Genomic DNA, 14,011 nt, shown 5'->3' on the forward strand with positions numbered 1-14,011 from the left:
TATTTCAATATATTTACTATGTTTATTTTTTCTGATATACAGAAAAGATTTCTTTGGTTGGATCTAAGTGTTACTCAATACAGATAATTTACAATAAGTGTATGGAATACTGCAGGGACTCCAATTACAGATATCATCGAAGCTTAAGCCACAGGGACTTCTAATTGCACTGAGAGAAAGATGACCTCCCGAAATCTCTACCTAGGCAGCAAACTTACTTTTAAATCATATATAAAGAGTAAGGTTAGCTTCATATTTGTTCAGTACTGAACCTACCTATAGGGGAAGATTGTAATGATTATTCAGATGTGGAGGATACGGCCATTAAAACAATATGGAAGCTATGAAATGAGAGCTTATATGTAAGTGTGGACAAATGTCATATTTTTGTTTTAAGCTGATATTGTAAGGTATCTTGGAAAAGGAGACAGTTCATTTAAATAACTGGAAATATATTTTATATTCCTTGCCAAGTAGAAGTAGAAAATTGTAGAATTAAAAAAGTAGAAAATAAATCCTCACTCTCCAACCCATTTAAAAACATTAAAAATCTAGCACTGATATGACTGCTATATGAAGGTAACACCAGGGGCGGACTGACAACTCATGGGGCCCCCGGGCAATAGGGGATCATGGGGCCCCTGTGTCCTTGCCAAAACTCAAAAAAGCCTATGAAAAAAGGTACCAGGGGCATCCCATGGGGCCCCCTACTGACCCAGGGCCCTCGGGCAGTGCCCGAGTTTCCAAATGGTCAGTCCGCCCCTGGGTAACACCTACTTTATGTAGTACTACCCCCTTAGGGGCTACTGGGTTTTGGGTTCCCCTTATCTACGGATGGCCAGGCAACACACATTTTCTACCCATGCATAGAGTCAATAAAACAGTAATTGAGCTGGTTTTAGTTGTTTTTATTAAGGGGTTAACAACGTGGATGGGGTCTAGGGGTATATCGGATGCCCAAGGAACTGCAAAACTTGAGGACAAACTTCTTAGCAACAAATACTGTAAAAAATGTGGACCAGCAAAATTAGCATCTCTGTTAAGGAGTATTAAAGTCCCCTTGGTGTACCTCCTCAGACCCCGGATGAATCCTCCTCTTCACCCAGCTGCACTGAGGGTATCCCTGGCAAGGGGTCTCAAGAGCTGGCAATTAAGTAGTCCTGGATGAGAACTAGTTGGGTATTGCACCTGACCTCCCTCTCCCCTTATCTGGCCCAGGGGGTGTAGAAGTACTCACACTGCCTTGTCCTGTTATCTTGGTGGGTTAAAGATGCTTTTAGGCCTTTCACTGGGCTGGCTTCTTCCTGGAATCCAGGTTGTCCTCCCTAGGAGATGGCGGGACAGTGGAGATCCTTCTGTCCAACAACCAGCCTGTAGGCTCCCCTCCCAGGCTCCATACTCCAGCCTTGCTCTCAGTCCATCTTCCACCCAACAATGCACACCAACTGCCTAGGGTCTGCCACATTTAAGGGTTGTCCCTGATCACCATGCCTAGCCTCCTGCCATGGATTGGCCAAGGTCCCTCAAACTTGCAGATCTGAACCTTTTCCCCTCCTCTTCCAGAAAGGTCTCATAGTTTCTGAAAGAGTAGCAGGGCTCCAGCCCTGACCTGTTAGAGCCTCCCAGCCTGTCTTGAGGTGAACCCACTGCCTCACTCCCAGGCTGACTCATCCCAGGCTGCTACCCAGCCTCTGGCTAAAGAAAAACAAACCTAACCAGCCAAACCTAGAGGATGCTGCATCTATATTTATTATATGTTCCCCCATCACATAGCATATTTTTTATATTTTACATTTTGATTTTTTTTAACCACTAATGTTAGGTTTGATGTTTGAGTCGAACATAAATTCGACTCATGTTCTCTCATGTTATAAGCACTCGATATTTTAAGAATGTACAAAATAACAATGAGAGGAACACTATGCTTACCATGCAACTCCGGTAGCTCAAGAATGTAAATAATTTGCAACATTGTCCCAGAGGGAGACTGTTCTGTGAATGAAGGCACGCTATTTTCAGAGTTTTACAATATTTCTGACTTCCTTCACAGATTTCCCTTTACTGCAGTGTGGAAAAAAAAAGTGCAATGAAACAACAACAAAAAATATATATTTAAGTGCTAAATAGCACATAAAAGAATAGGTAACGCATTCATTAAATAGGGCCTGTTTTTAAAGAATTGATAATAGATGGGATATTAAATTTATACGTTAAATAGAAGAATACAATATTTCAGTTTTAGGGGTTTAAACATCAAAAATTTGCTGTCTCAAGCATGTCAAATGTTTCAAGCATTTGCACAGCTGACATGAATAATCCCCATTATTATTATTATTTTATTATTATACAGTATTTATATAGCGTCAAAGGGTATGCTCAGCGCTGTACAGTAGCAAGAGGGACAGAACATGAGACAAGACAGTAACAATACAGTACACGAGGGGTTCGAGGGCCCTGCTCTTTCGAGCTTACAATCTAGGAGGGAGGGGAAGGTGGTACAGGAGGAGATGGTTGTGGGGGATGGAGTGGTGGGAGGAGTGGAGGAGGTTAGTTGTTAGGTGAGGGTGGGGTAGGCTTCCCTAAAGAGGAGGGTTTTCAGGGTGCGCCTGAAGGTGAGGAGGGTAGGTGACAGTCTGATGGATTGGGGTAGGGAGTTCCAGAGGATGGGGGAAGTCCTGGAGAAGTCCTGCAATCGGGCGTGGGAGGAGGAGACCAGGGAGCTGGAGAGTAGGAGGTCCTGTGAGGAGCGAAGATTAGGGGTAGGGTGGTATTTGGGTATCAGGTCAGTTATGTAGTTCGGGGCGGCATTGTGAATGGCTTTGTAGGTCAGAGTTAGCAGTTTGAATTTGATGCGTTAATATGTTTCCTATGATATATCAACTCCATCTAGAGGCCATAATGCAGTATTTTCCTGAAGTACCTCAATCAGGAAAATGCTACATTGTGGCCACCAGATGGCACTTACGATCATAGGAAATAAACATATTAGCCAAATTACGGGGATTATTTGCAAAATCTGTGCAAATGCTTGAGACATTCGCCTAATTAGATAAAAAAAGATCCATTTGTGAATTGATAGTAGTGTCTCGGTCAGGATTCAAACCAAAGAACCCATTCCTGCAAAGCATAAGTGCTAACCGCTAAGTCACTGGGCTGACCTCTTATCTGGCTATTACTGGCCATGCTGACCTCAGCTACAGGGTGATTGGCCACCAAATGTTCATAGAAATAGGCTAGATGGGTCATCTACGCAGTAAATACAATAATCAGCATTATGACCATTGACAGGTAAAGTGAATAGCATTGATTATCTCCCTAAATTGGAACCTGAAAGTCTGTGAGCTATATCAGGCAGCAAGTGAACATGCTGTCCCTGAAGCTGATGTGTTGAAAGCAAAAAAAAAAAAAAATGGGCAGGCGTAAGAATTTGAACAAATTTGACAAGAGCAAAATTGTAATGGCTGGAGGACTGGGTCAGATCATCTTCAAAATTGCAGCTCTTGTGGGAAGTCCCTGGTCTGCAGTGGTCAGGAACTACCAGAAGTGGTCCAAGGAAGGAAAAATGGCAAACCGGTGTTGGGGTCATGGGCGACCCAGGTTCATTGAAGCAAGGGGGAGCGAAGTCTGGCCTGTGTAGTCTAATCCAATAAAAGAGCTCCCTCAAGAATTGGTTCTGGCCAGCTCAGTCGATTGCTTTACAAAAGTCCTGGATTCTTTCTTAGATACGCAGAATATAACTGGATATAACATTTATAGGTAAAGTTGATCCAGGGAATATCCGATTGCCTCTCGGGGGATCAGGAAGGAATTTTTTCCCCTGCAGGAGCAAATTCGATCATGCTTTTTCCTTCCTGTGGATCAACTGTCGGTGTAGGATTATAACTTTTTTTTTTTTTTAATGTTTGAACTGGATAAACGTTTGTCTTTTTTTCAGCCAGACTAACTATGTAACTATGATGTCAGAGGAGCTAATTACTGAAAAAGGTAATGCTAGTTCTGATATAAAGGTGTCAGAGCACACATCGCAGTTTGTTGCGTATGGAACTGGTCAAGGTGTCCACATCCAAAAGGACCTACAATGGGCATGTGAGCATCAGAACTGGACCACAGAGCAATGTAAAATGGTGGCCTGATCTGATGAATACGAGAATGGTTTGAGGAACACAACAATGAACTGGAGATGTTGACTTGGCCTTCCAAGTCTCTAGATCTCAGTCCTTTTGAGCATCTGTGGGATGTGCTGGAAAAACAAGTCCGATCCATAGAGGCTCCACCTGGCAACTTATTGGACTTAAAGGATCTGCTACTGACAGCTTGGTGTCAGATACCACAACATACCTTCAGAGGTCTAGTAAAGTCCATGCCTTGACCTGAGTTGGTGGACATAATGCTATGGCTGATCAGTGTAGGTACCTTCTCATTTAAAAAAAGGCAACTTATTCTTTCATTTTATGGAGCACAGCAATCATTATTGCTAAAAAAGAAGATCTCACCTGCAACCAGTATCCCGTATTACACCTAACTACTACTTTTTCTTCTGCCTGGATGAAATCTTTAAGTTTCAGAGCTGGTATTATATTTCTGCTATTATTATTATACAGTATTTATAAAGCGCCAATAGTTCGCTCAGCGCTGTACATTACAAAGGGGGACAGAACATGTGACAGAACAATACCAATACAATGCAAAACATGAGGGGATTGAGGGCCCTGCTCTTTCGAGCTTACAATCTAGGAGGGAGGGGATGGTGGTACAGGAGGAGATAGCTGTGGGGGATGGAGTGGTAGGAAGAGTGGAGGAGGTCGGCAAGTTAGCAGGGGGTGGGGTAGGCTTCCCTGAAGAGATGGGTTTTCAGGGTGCGCCTAAAGGAGAGGAGAGTAGGTGATAATCTGATGGGTTGGGGCAGGGAGTTCCAGAGGATGGGTGGCACCCTGGAGAAGTCCTGGAGGCGGGCATGGGAGGAGGAGACCAGGGAACTAGAGAGAAGGAGGTCTTGTGAGGAGCGGAGTGTGCGTGCTGGGCGGTACTTGGATATTAGGTCGGTGATGTAGTTCGGGGCAGTATGGTGGACAGCTTTGTACGTCAGTGTTAGGATTTTGAATTTGATCCGTTGCGCAATCGGAAGCCAGTGGAGGGATTGGCAGAGGGGGGTGGCGGAAACAGAGCGGTTGGAAAGATGAATGAGTCTGGCAGCCGTATTCAGGATGGACTGAAGCGGGGATAGCCAGCGGCGAGGCAGGCCAGTGAGGAGGGAGTTGCAGTAGTCGAGTCGTGATATGATGAGGGAGTGGATGAGCTGTTTAGTGGTTTCTGGGGTTAGGAACGTGCGGATTTTGGCGATGTTGCGGAGGTGGAGTCTGCACGATTTTGTTAAAGATTGGACTTGGGGCTGGAAGGATAGGTTGGAGTCCAGAATGACACCAAGTACTCTGGCCTGCGGGGCGGGTTTGATGGTGGCGTTGTTGGATGTGATGGACAAGTCAATGTGGGGTGGTGTCCGGGCTGGGGGGAAGACAAGAAACTCGCTTTTGGAGAGGTTCAGTTTAAGGAAGTGGAGTGACATCCAGTCTGATATGTCGCTCAGTAGTTGTGTGATTCAGGCAGAGACCGAGGGGGTGAGGTGGGGGGTTGAGAGATAGATTTGTGTGTCATTGGCATAGAGGTGCTAGCTATGGGGCTGGTAATTCAGCAATAGCTTTGCATATACTGTAGTATATATAGGAAAAAAAAGGAATCTCTGCTGTAAACTGACAGGTTGACAGTTCCAGGAGTCACGATCTCCTGTGACCCCCACAACACCTAGTGGTTTCTAACACCGACTTCCTCAACACTACGGTTTGAAGGTCAACGGGGGACACTTGACACTTCCAGAAATGTTGGTCTTTCAAGCAGGCTTCATCAGAGGATCCCTTTTGACTAGAGTAGCACTCACTAGGAAACATATGCTTTCCCTTTTTTTTATTTGCTGGGCTTTCTTTTTGCCAGAACTGATTTTTCTAACAGTGTCATTATGATGCCAAAGTCAAACAGAAGCAGATTTGATTACTTGCATCCTGCAGTCTCTTCAAATCATGCAGAGGAGGAAAGGACAGGAAGATGGTTTTCCCCTTCAAATAAGAAGCAAGCACAATGTCTGAAAAGAGAAACAAGGAATTACCGTAGGTCTTGGGAACGTGTCACGCTTGTATCTCCTCTGAGAGGAAGTTCTTATTGCAGTCGTGTGACTGGGGGATATTTGGGGAATTTTCTTAGAAGTTAAAAAAAATACATTTACAGCAAAATTCTCCGTTCACAAAAAGAAAAACATATTTACAGTGAAACTCTGGAATAAAAAGAAAACAGTGCTTTTTGGTCCAGCAATATGCATTGCAAGGATATTACCCTTCACTACAGGTGGTAACTACAGTCAGGTCCATAAATATTGGGACATCGACACAATTCTAACATTTTTGGCTCTATACACCACCACAATGGATTTGAAATGAAACGAACAAAATGTGCTTTAACTGCAGACTGTCAGCTTTAATTTGAGGGTATTTACATCCAAATCAGGTGAACGGTGTAGGAATTACAACAGTTTGCATATGTGCCTCCCACTTGTTAAGGGACCAAAAGTAATGGGACAGAATAATAATCATAAATCAAACTTTCACTTTTTAAAGCTTGATTGCAAATCCTTTGCAGTCAATTACAGCCTGAAGTCTGGAACGCATAGACATCACCAGACGCTGGGTTTCATCCCTGGTGATGCTCTGCCAGGCCTCTACTGCAACTGTCTTCAGTTCCTGCTTGTTCTTGGGGCATTTTCCCTTCAGTTTTGTCTTCAGCAAGTGAAATGCATGCTCAATCGGATTCAGGTCAGGTGATTGACTTGGCCATTGCATAATATTCCACTTCTTTCCCTTAAAATACTCTTTGGTTGCTTTTGCAGTATGCTTTGGGTCATTGTCCATCTGCACTGTGAAGTGTCCAATGAGTTCTGAAGCATTTGGCTGAATATGAGCAGATAATATTGCCCGTTTCATTTCATTCGTTTCATTACAAATCCATTGTGGTGGTGTATAGAGCCAAAAATGTTAGAATTTTGTCGATGTCCCAATATTTATGGACCTGACTGTATGCTACTTAGTCATGGGTGAAAGTCACTGAAGGGTTTCTGTCATCTAACAACAGCAGAGTGGACCAAACCAACGCCTTTCTCCAGGTGTCTTTGGCCAGATTTGATGGTCTCCCATGTCCTCCTTTCATGTCCGCCATGTCATGTCTATGTCCACCATGTTCCGTCTTCTTCCTCCAGTGGTGCAGAAAGTGGTGTCATTTAATGACATGGTGCTGCCCTCTGCAGCATTCTCCTATGTGCCAAGGGTGGAGGGTGGACACTTGATGCCCTGAATGTAAAGGACATAATCACCTAATGTCTGGTGCTGTCCCAAATTTTTAAAAACAGTGCTTTTTGGTCCAGCAATATGCATTTCAAGGATATTATCCTTCACTGCAGGTGGTAAATAAGCTACTTAGTCATGGGTGAAAGTCACTGAAGGGTTTTTGTCATCTAACAACAGAAGAGTGAACCAAACCAACGCCTTTCTCCAGGTGTCTTTGGCCAGATTTGATGGTCTCCCATGTCCTCCCCTCATGTCCGCCATGTCATGTCTATGTCCACCATGTCCCGTCTTCTTCCTCCAGTGGTGCAGAAAGTGGTGTCATTTAATGACACGGTGCTGCCCTCTGCAGCATTCTTCTGTGTACTCAGGGTGGAGGGTGGACACTTGATGTCCTGAATGTAAAGGACATAATCACCTAATATCTGGTGCTGTCCCAAACTGAATCATTCTCCTGGCTCCAAACTATCATTCCTCTTCTGGATTGCATGACACCCATCAAGGAGCAGTGGCTAGGAGCCAGAAGCACTGATTTAGTGGGGGGCAGCACCAGATATCAGGCGTTTATGTCCTTTAAATTTAGGGGCCAGAAGACAGAGCAGTGAGTCTGCAGGGGAAAGCACTGGATATCAGGCATTTACATCCTTTAAATTCAGGGGCCAGGAGTCTGAGCGGTCAGTGAGTCTACAGGAGTTAGCACTGGATATCAGGTGACTGGAGCAGTCAAAACTGCCACATGATGACAGTGTCTCTTAAAGTGAATGTAAAGCTCAGACGTGAAATATGAACAAAGCATATCCCTCTATAGTGTGTACTTGTCTCAATTCAGAGTACTAAGTGTCATTTCTATCTTCTGCCTCCTTCCTCTGCTATATATATGAGCCACTTCTGACAAAGTTTCCTGACTCCAAAAGAAAAAAGGTGACAAGGGAGGGATCTCCAGCACACTGCCTGTGATTGGCAGCCTCAGCTCTGTTCCTGTGTACTATGTGAAGGGGGGAGTGTCCCTTCCCTCCAATCAGCTCCCAGAACTCTCCTCATTGAGCTCTGCAGTGTGCAACTTCAGCTCCCCACCCCCCGTTTTCTAACAGCCCAGACAAACTTTATAAATTCTGCACTTTGAACAGACATAGAGAAGACAAGACTGTAGATAAACAGGTACAACTTATGTAGGAGGATTTGTTTCACCTGTGTGTATCACCTGAGGTCAGTCGCTTCACTGGGTATATGTAAGGGTTTACTTCCTCTTTAATTCTCAATAGTTCTTTTAAATAGTACCACAGTCTGCCTTTATATAAACCTCCTGTAATCCAAAATCTGTCTTTAGGTTTCCCACCTGTAACCAAAAATTATGAGCAAAACTAAAGAAACAATTGAGTACTGTCCGTGATACTTTTTTTATTTGCGCTAACTGTTTTACCTGCTCAAAATTAAGTCTGCAACTCACTCACTATCATACTAGATAGGCAAAGACTTAGTCTTTTTAGGTAAAATAAAAAAAGTATATTTATTGATATTTAATATTCCCTATTACAGGTTATAGCTAATCATATATAGAATAAATCATAAAGAGTAAGCGTCAATACATCACCGGATATTGTAGCATCACCCTTCACCTTGATTGGGGGACTTCCAACAATCGGCGAGGAGGAAACCGGGAGAAAACACCGCAAAACACGTCTGTTGCACCAAGATTAAGTCCGGTTTGCTCCTCGCCGATCCCCCTTCTTATGAGGCAAAATTGTTATTTCACGTGTGTATCTGCGCAGTAGATAAATTCCAGCGTGTGAACACAGCATGGGTTCATGCTCAGTTGCTTGTTTTCAAGGGGTGCTCCATTCTCATAACAATGAATCATAATTCCAGATAAAACTAATTTCAACCACTTCTGCACAAACAAGTCTGAACTGTAATAGCCTCTTTATTCCTGTATCAGAAGAAACCAAGACCTGTAATAACCTTTAATTCCTGTAACAGAAGAACCCAAGTGTTCAATTACAATTTATACATTCATTCTATACAAACTCGTCACACTCGTATCACACTAACATACAATTTTGAGGACAAGCTATGGGGGTATGTCCCCTTCTTCAAGGACCAAGCAGTATTCACCTCGAGCAAAACTAAGAATTTCTAATTTCCCAAAATATTTCTGTGAAAATGAGGAGAGTTTAGCAAAATTTTACTATTTTGGTGAAAAGCATTGGGGTCAATGGGGAATGTAAATAAAGGTGGTTTTTAATGGGTGCAATAGCTTCAACTGGTTCTTGAGGGTAAAAAACACTCCTGACATCTACCCTGGACCTGTTCTTCTGGCAAAAAATGACCCCTCATTGGCTTCATTATTTTTTTATTTTTTGCTCAGACTGAAAAAATAGACAACAGAATAAAGCAACATTATACCAACAATGATTACATACACAAATAAATGACAAAAAAAAAAAAAGCATAGGAACGCTAAATTAAATAAACTAGACTACCCCAAAATCACCTCCCTCCCCCAATAAAACACCCTCAAAATTAAAAAGTAGATTTCTTTTCAAATACATTTACCCTAAGCAGCTCAACTGAAATCGAGTCTTTCCGCTGTACCAAAATTTTATTATTGGCGAAATTGGTACATTCTCTCCAAAATCACTCTTGTCCAGGGGCGGACTGACAACTCATGGGGCCCCTGGGCAATAGGGGATCATGGAGCCCCTGTGTCCTTGCCCAAACTCAAAAAAGCCTATGCAAAAGGTACCAGGGGCATCTCATGGGGTCTCGACTGACCCCAGGCCCTCGGGCAGTGCCCGAGTTTCCAAATGGTCAGTCCACCCCTGGTCTTGTCTAAACCATTCATCAGCTCATTCATATCCTGCCCAATCTGCCTTTATATCCATGCTCAATGGTAGGCTGGGGAAGGTTCTTGTCCAAAAGTAACTTTTAACAGCAGTGGAGAAATGCGTAGTGAGGAGAATGGAGGTGCTACCTGGCAGAGGTAAATGAATCACAAGACTGGCTCAAAAGAGTGACATCTTTTAACAGATAAAGCAGTTACATAGTTAGTCTGGCTGAAAAAAGACAAAAGTCCATCCAGTTCAACCATTAAAAAAAAAAGTTATAATCCTACACCCACAGTTGATCCAGAGGAAGGCAAAAAAAACCCCAGTAAAGCATGATCCAATTTGGTCCTGCAGGGGAAAAAAATTCCTTCCTGATCCCCCGAGAGGCAATTGGGTATTCCCTGGATCAACTTTACCTATAAATGTTATGTCCAGTTATATTCTGTGTCAGTTCTCAGTGCCATCTTTTGTCCTTAACAGGTACATTTTTAGGAGGATGATGGAACCTTATAACCAAACTTACATGAGCTCCTTCATCCTTCTTGGCCTCTCAAGCATTCCGTACCTTCAAGTCATATACTTCCTAATATTCTTAATTATATACACCATCACCTTGTCAGGAAATGTTCTCCTCATTGTACTTGTGAGGATTGACAGCCAGCTGCACACTCCGATGTACTTCTTCCTCACCAACCTTTCATTCATTGACATCTGCTTCTCCTCCACCATTGTGCCTAAAATACTTGTGAATACCTTCTCTCAGGACAAAAGTATTTCCTTCCTAGGATGTGCCTCACAGATGTATTTTTCTCTGGCTCTCGGAGCCACGGAGTGCATCATTTTAGCTGTCATGGCCTACGACCGATATGTGGCCATCTGCAACCCTTTGCAATACCAAATTATCATGCACAAGCAGATATGCATTTCTTTGGCTGCTTTCTCATGGATCTTGAGCTTCCTGAACTCTGTGGTCCACGCGGTCTTGACCTTCCGGCTGCCATACTGCAAGTCCAAGCTGGTCAATCACTTCTTCTGCGAGATGCCTCCACTATTCCAGCTCGCCTGCAAGGACACCTTATTCAACGAAGTTGCTGTGTACATCTCCGGTGGGATCATTGCTCTTTTCTCTTTTCTGTTGACTCTTATCTCATATTTCCACATCATCTCCACCATCCTGAAGATTCGCTCCAACAAAGGGCGGTATAAGGTCTTCTCCACCTGCGGCTCGCATCTAGCGGTGGTTTCCCTCTACTATGGTACCATTGCTTTTATGTACTTACGGCCTCGGTCCAGCTACTCACCAGATCGTGATCGAGCCATTTCTATGCTTTATACAGTGGTGACACCAATGTTGAATCCTATCATCTATAGCATAAGGAACAAAGATGTAAAAGGGACTTTGAAAAGGAAACTAGCCATGAAGAGTTATAGATAACCTGGTCAATGTGCTGCCACATACAATATAAATCTAAAGTGGACCTATCAACAGATATATTTTCTCATCTTACATGTATGCATGTTAAGAAATGTGTTTTGTAAAACTTCCAGGTAGTAATTGCCTCTTACAGAGAACCCAGGTCTCTCCCTGACCAAAGCCTTCATCTGATTTTTCTCTAGAAATTGGGAAAGTGGAAAGATTGATGATCCTATAAGGTTGTCCAGTTGGTGTTGCTATTCAATAGTATTGTCAAGATATTGGTGTATGTGATTTTAATACCTTCTACACCCAGAGGCGTAACTAGAGCCTTCAGGGCCCCAGTGCAAGAAATCATAAAGGCCCCCTTGACCCCCAGCTGGGGCCCTTCCCACTGATCTCAGAGCCCTTTACTCCGGTCTCTAGATCTTTTATTACAGTCCTGCAGTGGGACCCTTTCACATGTTCTGCAGTGGGTCCCCTTACTGCCGTCTTGGGGCTCCCCCATGGTGGTGGAACGCCAGCACCTGGTCACAAGTGTGACCTTTGCTGCCCAGGTAGCTCCGCCACTGGTGTCAGTAGTTTTTTATTTTTGTTATTTTACTATTTTATTATTTTTACCATTTTACTTTATGTACAGTATTTATTTATTTTTACAATTTTATTTTTTTATCAATTTTACCACTTTTTAAGAGCCCCATTAGGGGGCTTTGGTGAGATATCAGGGGTCTAAACAGACCTCTGATATTTCACCCACGAGCCAGAGAAAGGAGATTAAGGACACAGTCCTCGATCTCCATCTCTACAGCCTCAGTAGCACAGAATGAATAGACAAGAATAGCTCTGTACAGAGCTTCCCATTCATTTATAAACGGAAGCGTAGTAAACACAGTTTACTATGCCTCAGTTAAGAATGAACAGTCAGTGATCAGTACAGTTTACTGACTCTTTTCATTGAGACAACAAAGGGGCCAGTAAATTACACATTTACTGGCCCCTTAGCCGCTCTCCATCCTGACACATCCCTGTAGCAGGGGGAGGGGAGGGGGGAACACGACAGAGCTTCAGGGGATGAGAGGCAACTTGTATGTGTGTGTGTTAATTAAAAAAATAATTATATATATACAGTTTATTTAACATTAGAATTAATATCTCTTAGATTGTAAGCTCCCAGGATCAGGGCCCTCCTATCCCTCTTGTATTGAACTGTCTTGTTGCTGTATTGTCTCCCTTTATATAGTAAAGAACTGAGCAAACTATTGGCGCTATATAAATCCTGTATAATATTTATATATATATGTGTGTGTACTTGCGTGTGTGTGTGTTAATTTAAAATATATATATATATATATATATATAAATATATATATCTAATGTCCTAAATCAATCTAATGTCCTTTACAGCTCACCAGTCCTTAGATGTGGTGGCTGCATTAGTTTTTTTTTTTCAGGCTTTGTTCGCTTTATTTTCACCTGCTGATCCTGGCAGTTCTAGGTTGACAACTCTTACTCAGTCTCCTCCACCCCATCACTTGGGGGGAGTTGTTTTCTTGGTCTACAAAGTTAAAGCTGCTTGAGATAACACTGCAGGGGAGACACAGGACACCACTATAGGATTTTAGGTATTTTTTTAGCACCCATCAACATATACAGTATAATAAAGCTCTTCGATTGTATATTTAAAGCGTAAGTGCAGGCAAAAGTAAAAACAGAAAAATCAGCACAAGGGACAAAACTTAAAGTCAGTAGGATGTGTCCCTTATGCTGATTCCTCTTCTTTCAATAGTATCCTCCTCTATTCTCCACCCCCTCCCCCAATCCCTACCAGCATAATCTTGTAATCTTCAGGAGCAGAAAAATCAGCACAAGGGACATAACGTAAAGTCAGTAGGATGTGTCCCTTATGCTGATTCCTCTTCTTTCAATAGTATCCTCCTCTGTTCTCCACCCTGTCCCCCAATCCCTTCCAGCATAATCTTGAAATCTTCAGGAGCAGAAAAATCAGAACAAGGAACATAACGTAAAGTTAGTAGGATGTGTCCCTTATGCTGATTCCTCTTCTTTCAATAGTATCCTCCTCTGTTCTCCACCCCGTAACCCAATCCCTACCAGCATAATCTTGTAATCTTCAGGAGCAGAAAAATCAGCACAAGGGACATAACGTAAAGTCAGTAGGATGTGTCCCTTATGCTGATTCCTCTTCTTTCAATAGTATCCTCCTCTGTTTTCCACCCCCTCCCACAATCCCTACCAGCATAATCTTGTAATCTTCAGGAGCAGAAAAATCAGCACAAGGGACATAACGTAAAGTCAGTAGGATGTGTCCCTTATGCTGACTCCTTTTCTTTCAATAGTATCCTCCACTGTTCTCTACCCCTTCCCCCAATCTC

General features: G+C 43.0%; 1 protein-coding gene across 1 annotated transcript; it reads left to right on the forward strand.

Annotated features, from left to right (window-relative positions):
- The first annotated feature begins 10,703 nt into the window (after positions 1 to 10,703).
- Positions 10,704 to 11,642, forward strand: LOC149443625 (olfactory receptor 5V1-like). The gene has a single exon (XM_089655492.1). It carries the CDS (start codon positions 10,704 to 10,706, stop codon positions 11,640 to 11,642), a length of 939 nt encoding a protein of 312 aa, XP_089511618.1.
- Positions 11,643 to 14,011: the final 2,369 nt, after the last annotated feature.

Source organism: Staurois parvus, unplaced genomic scaffold, assembly GCF_062004578.1.
Source record: "Staurois parvus isolate SC_StPar_1 unplaced genomic scaffold, SC_StPar_1.0 ptg000842l, whole genome shotgun sequence".
NCBI classification, from domain to species: domain Eukaryota; kingdom Metazoa; phylum Chordata; class Amphibia; order Anura; family Ranidae; genus Staurois; species Staurois parvus.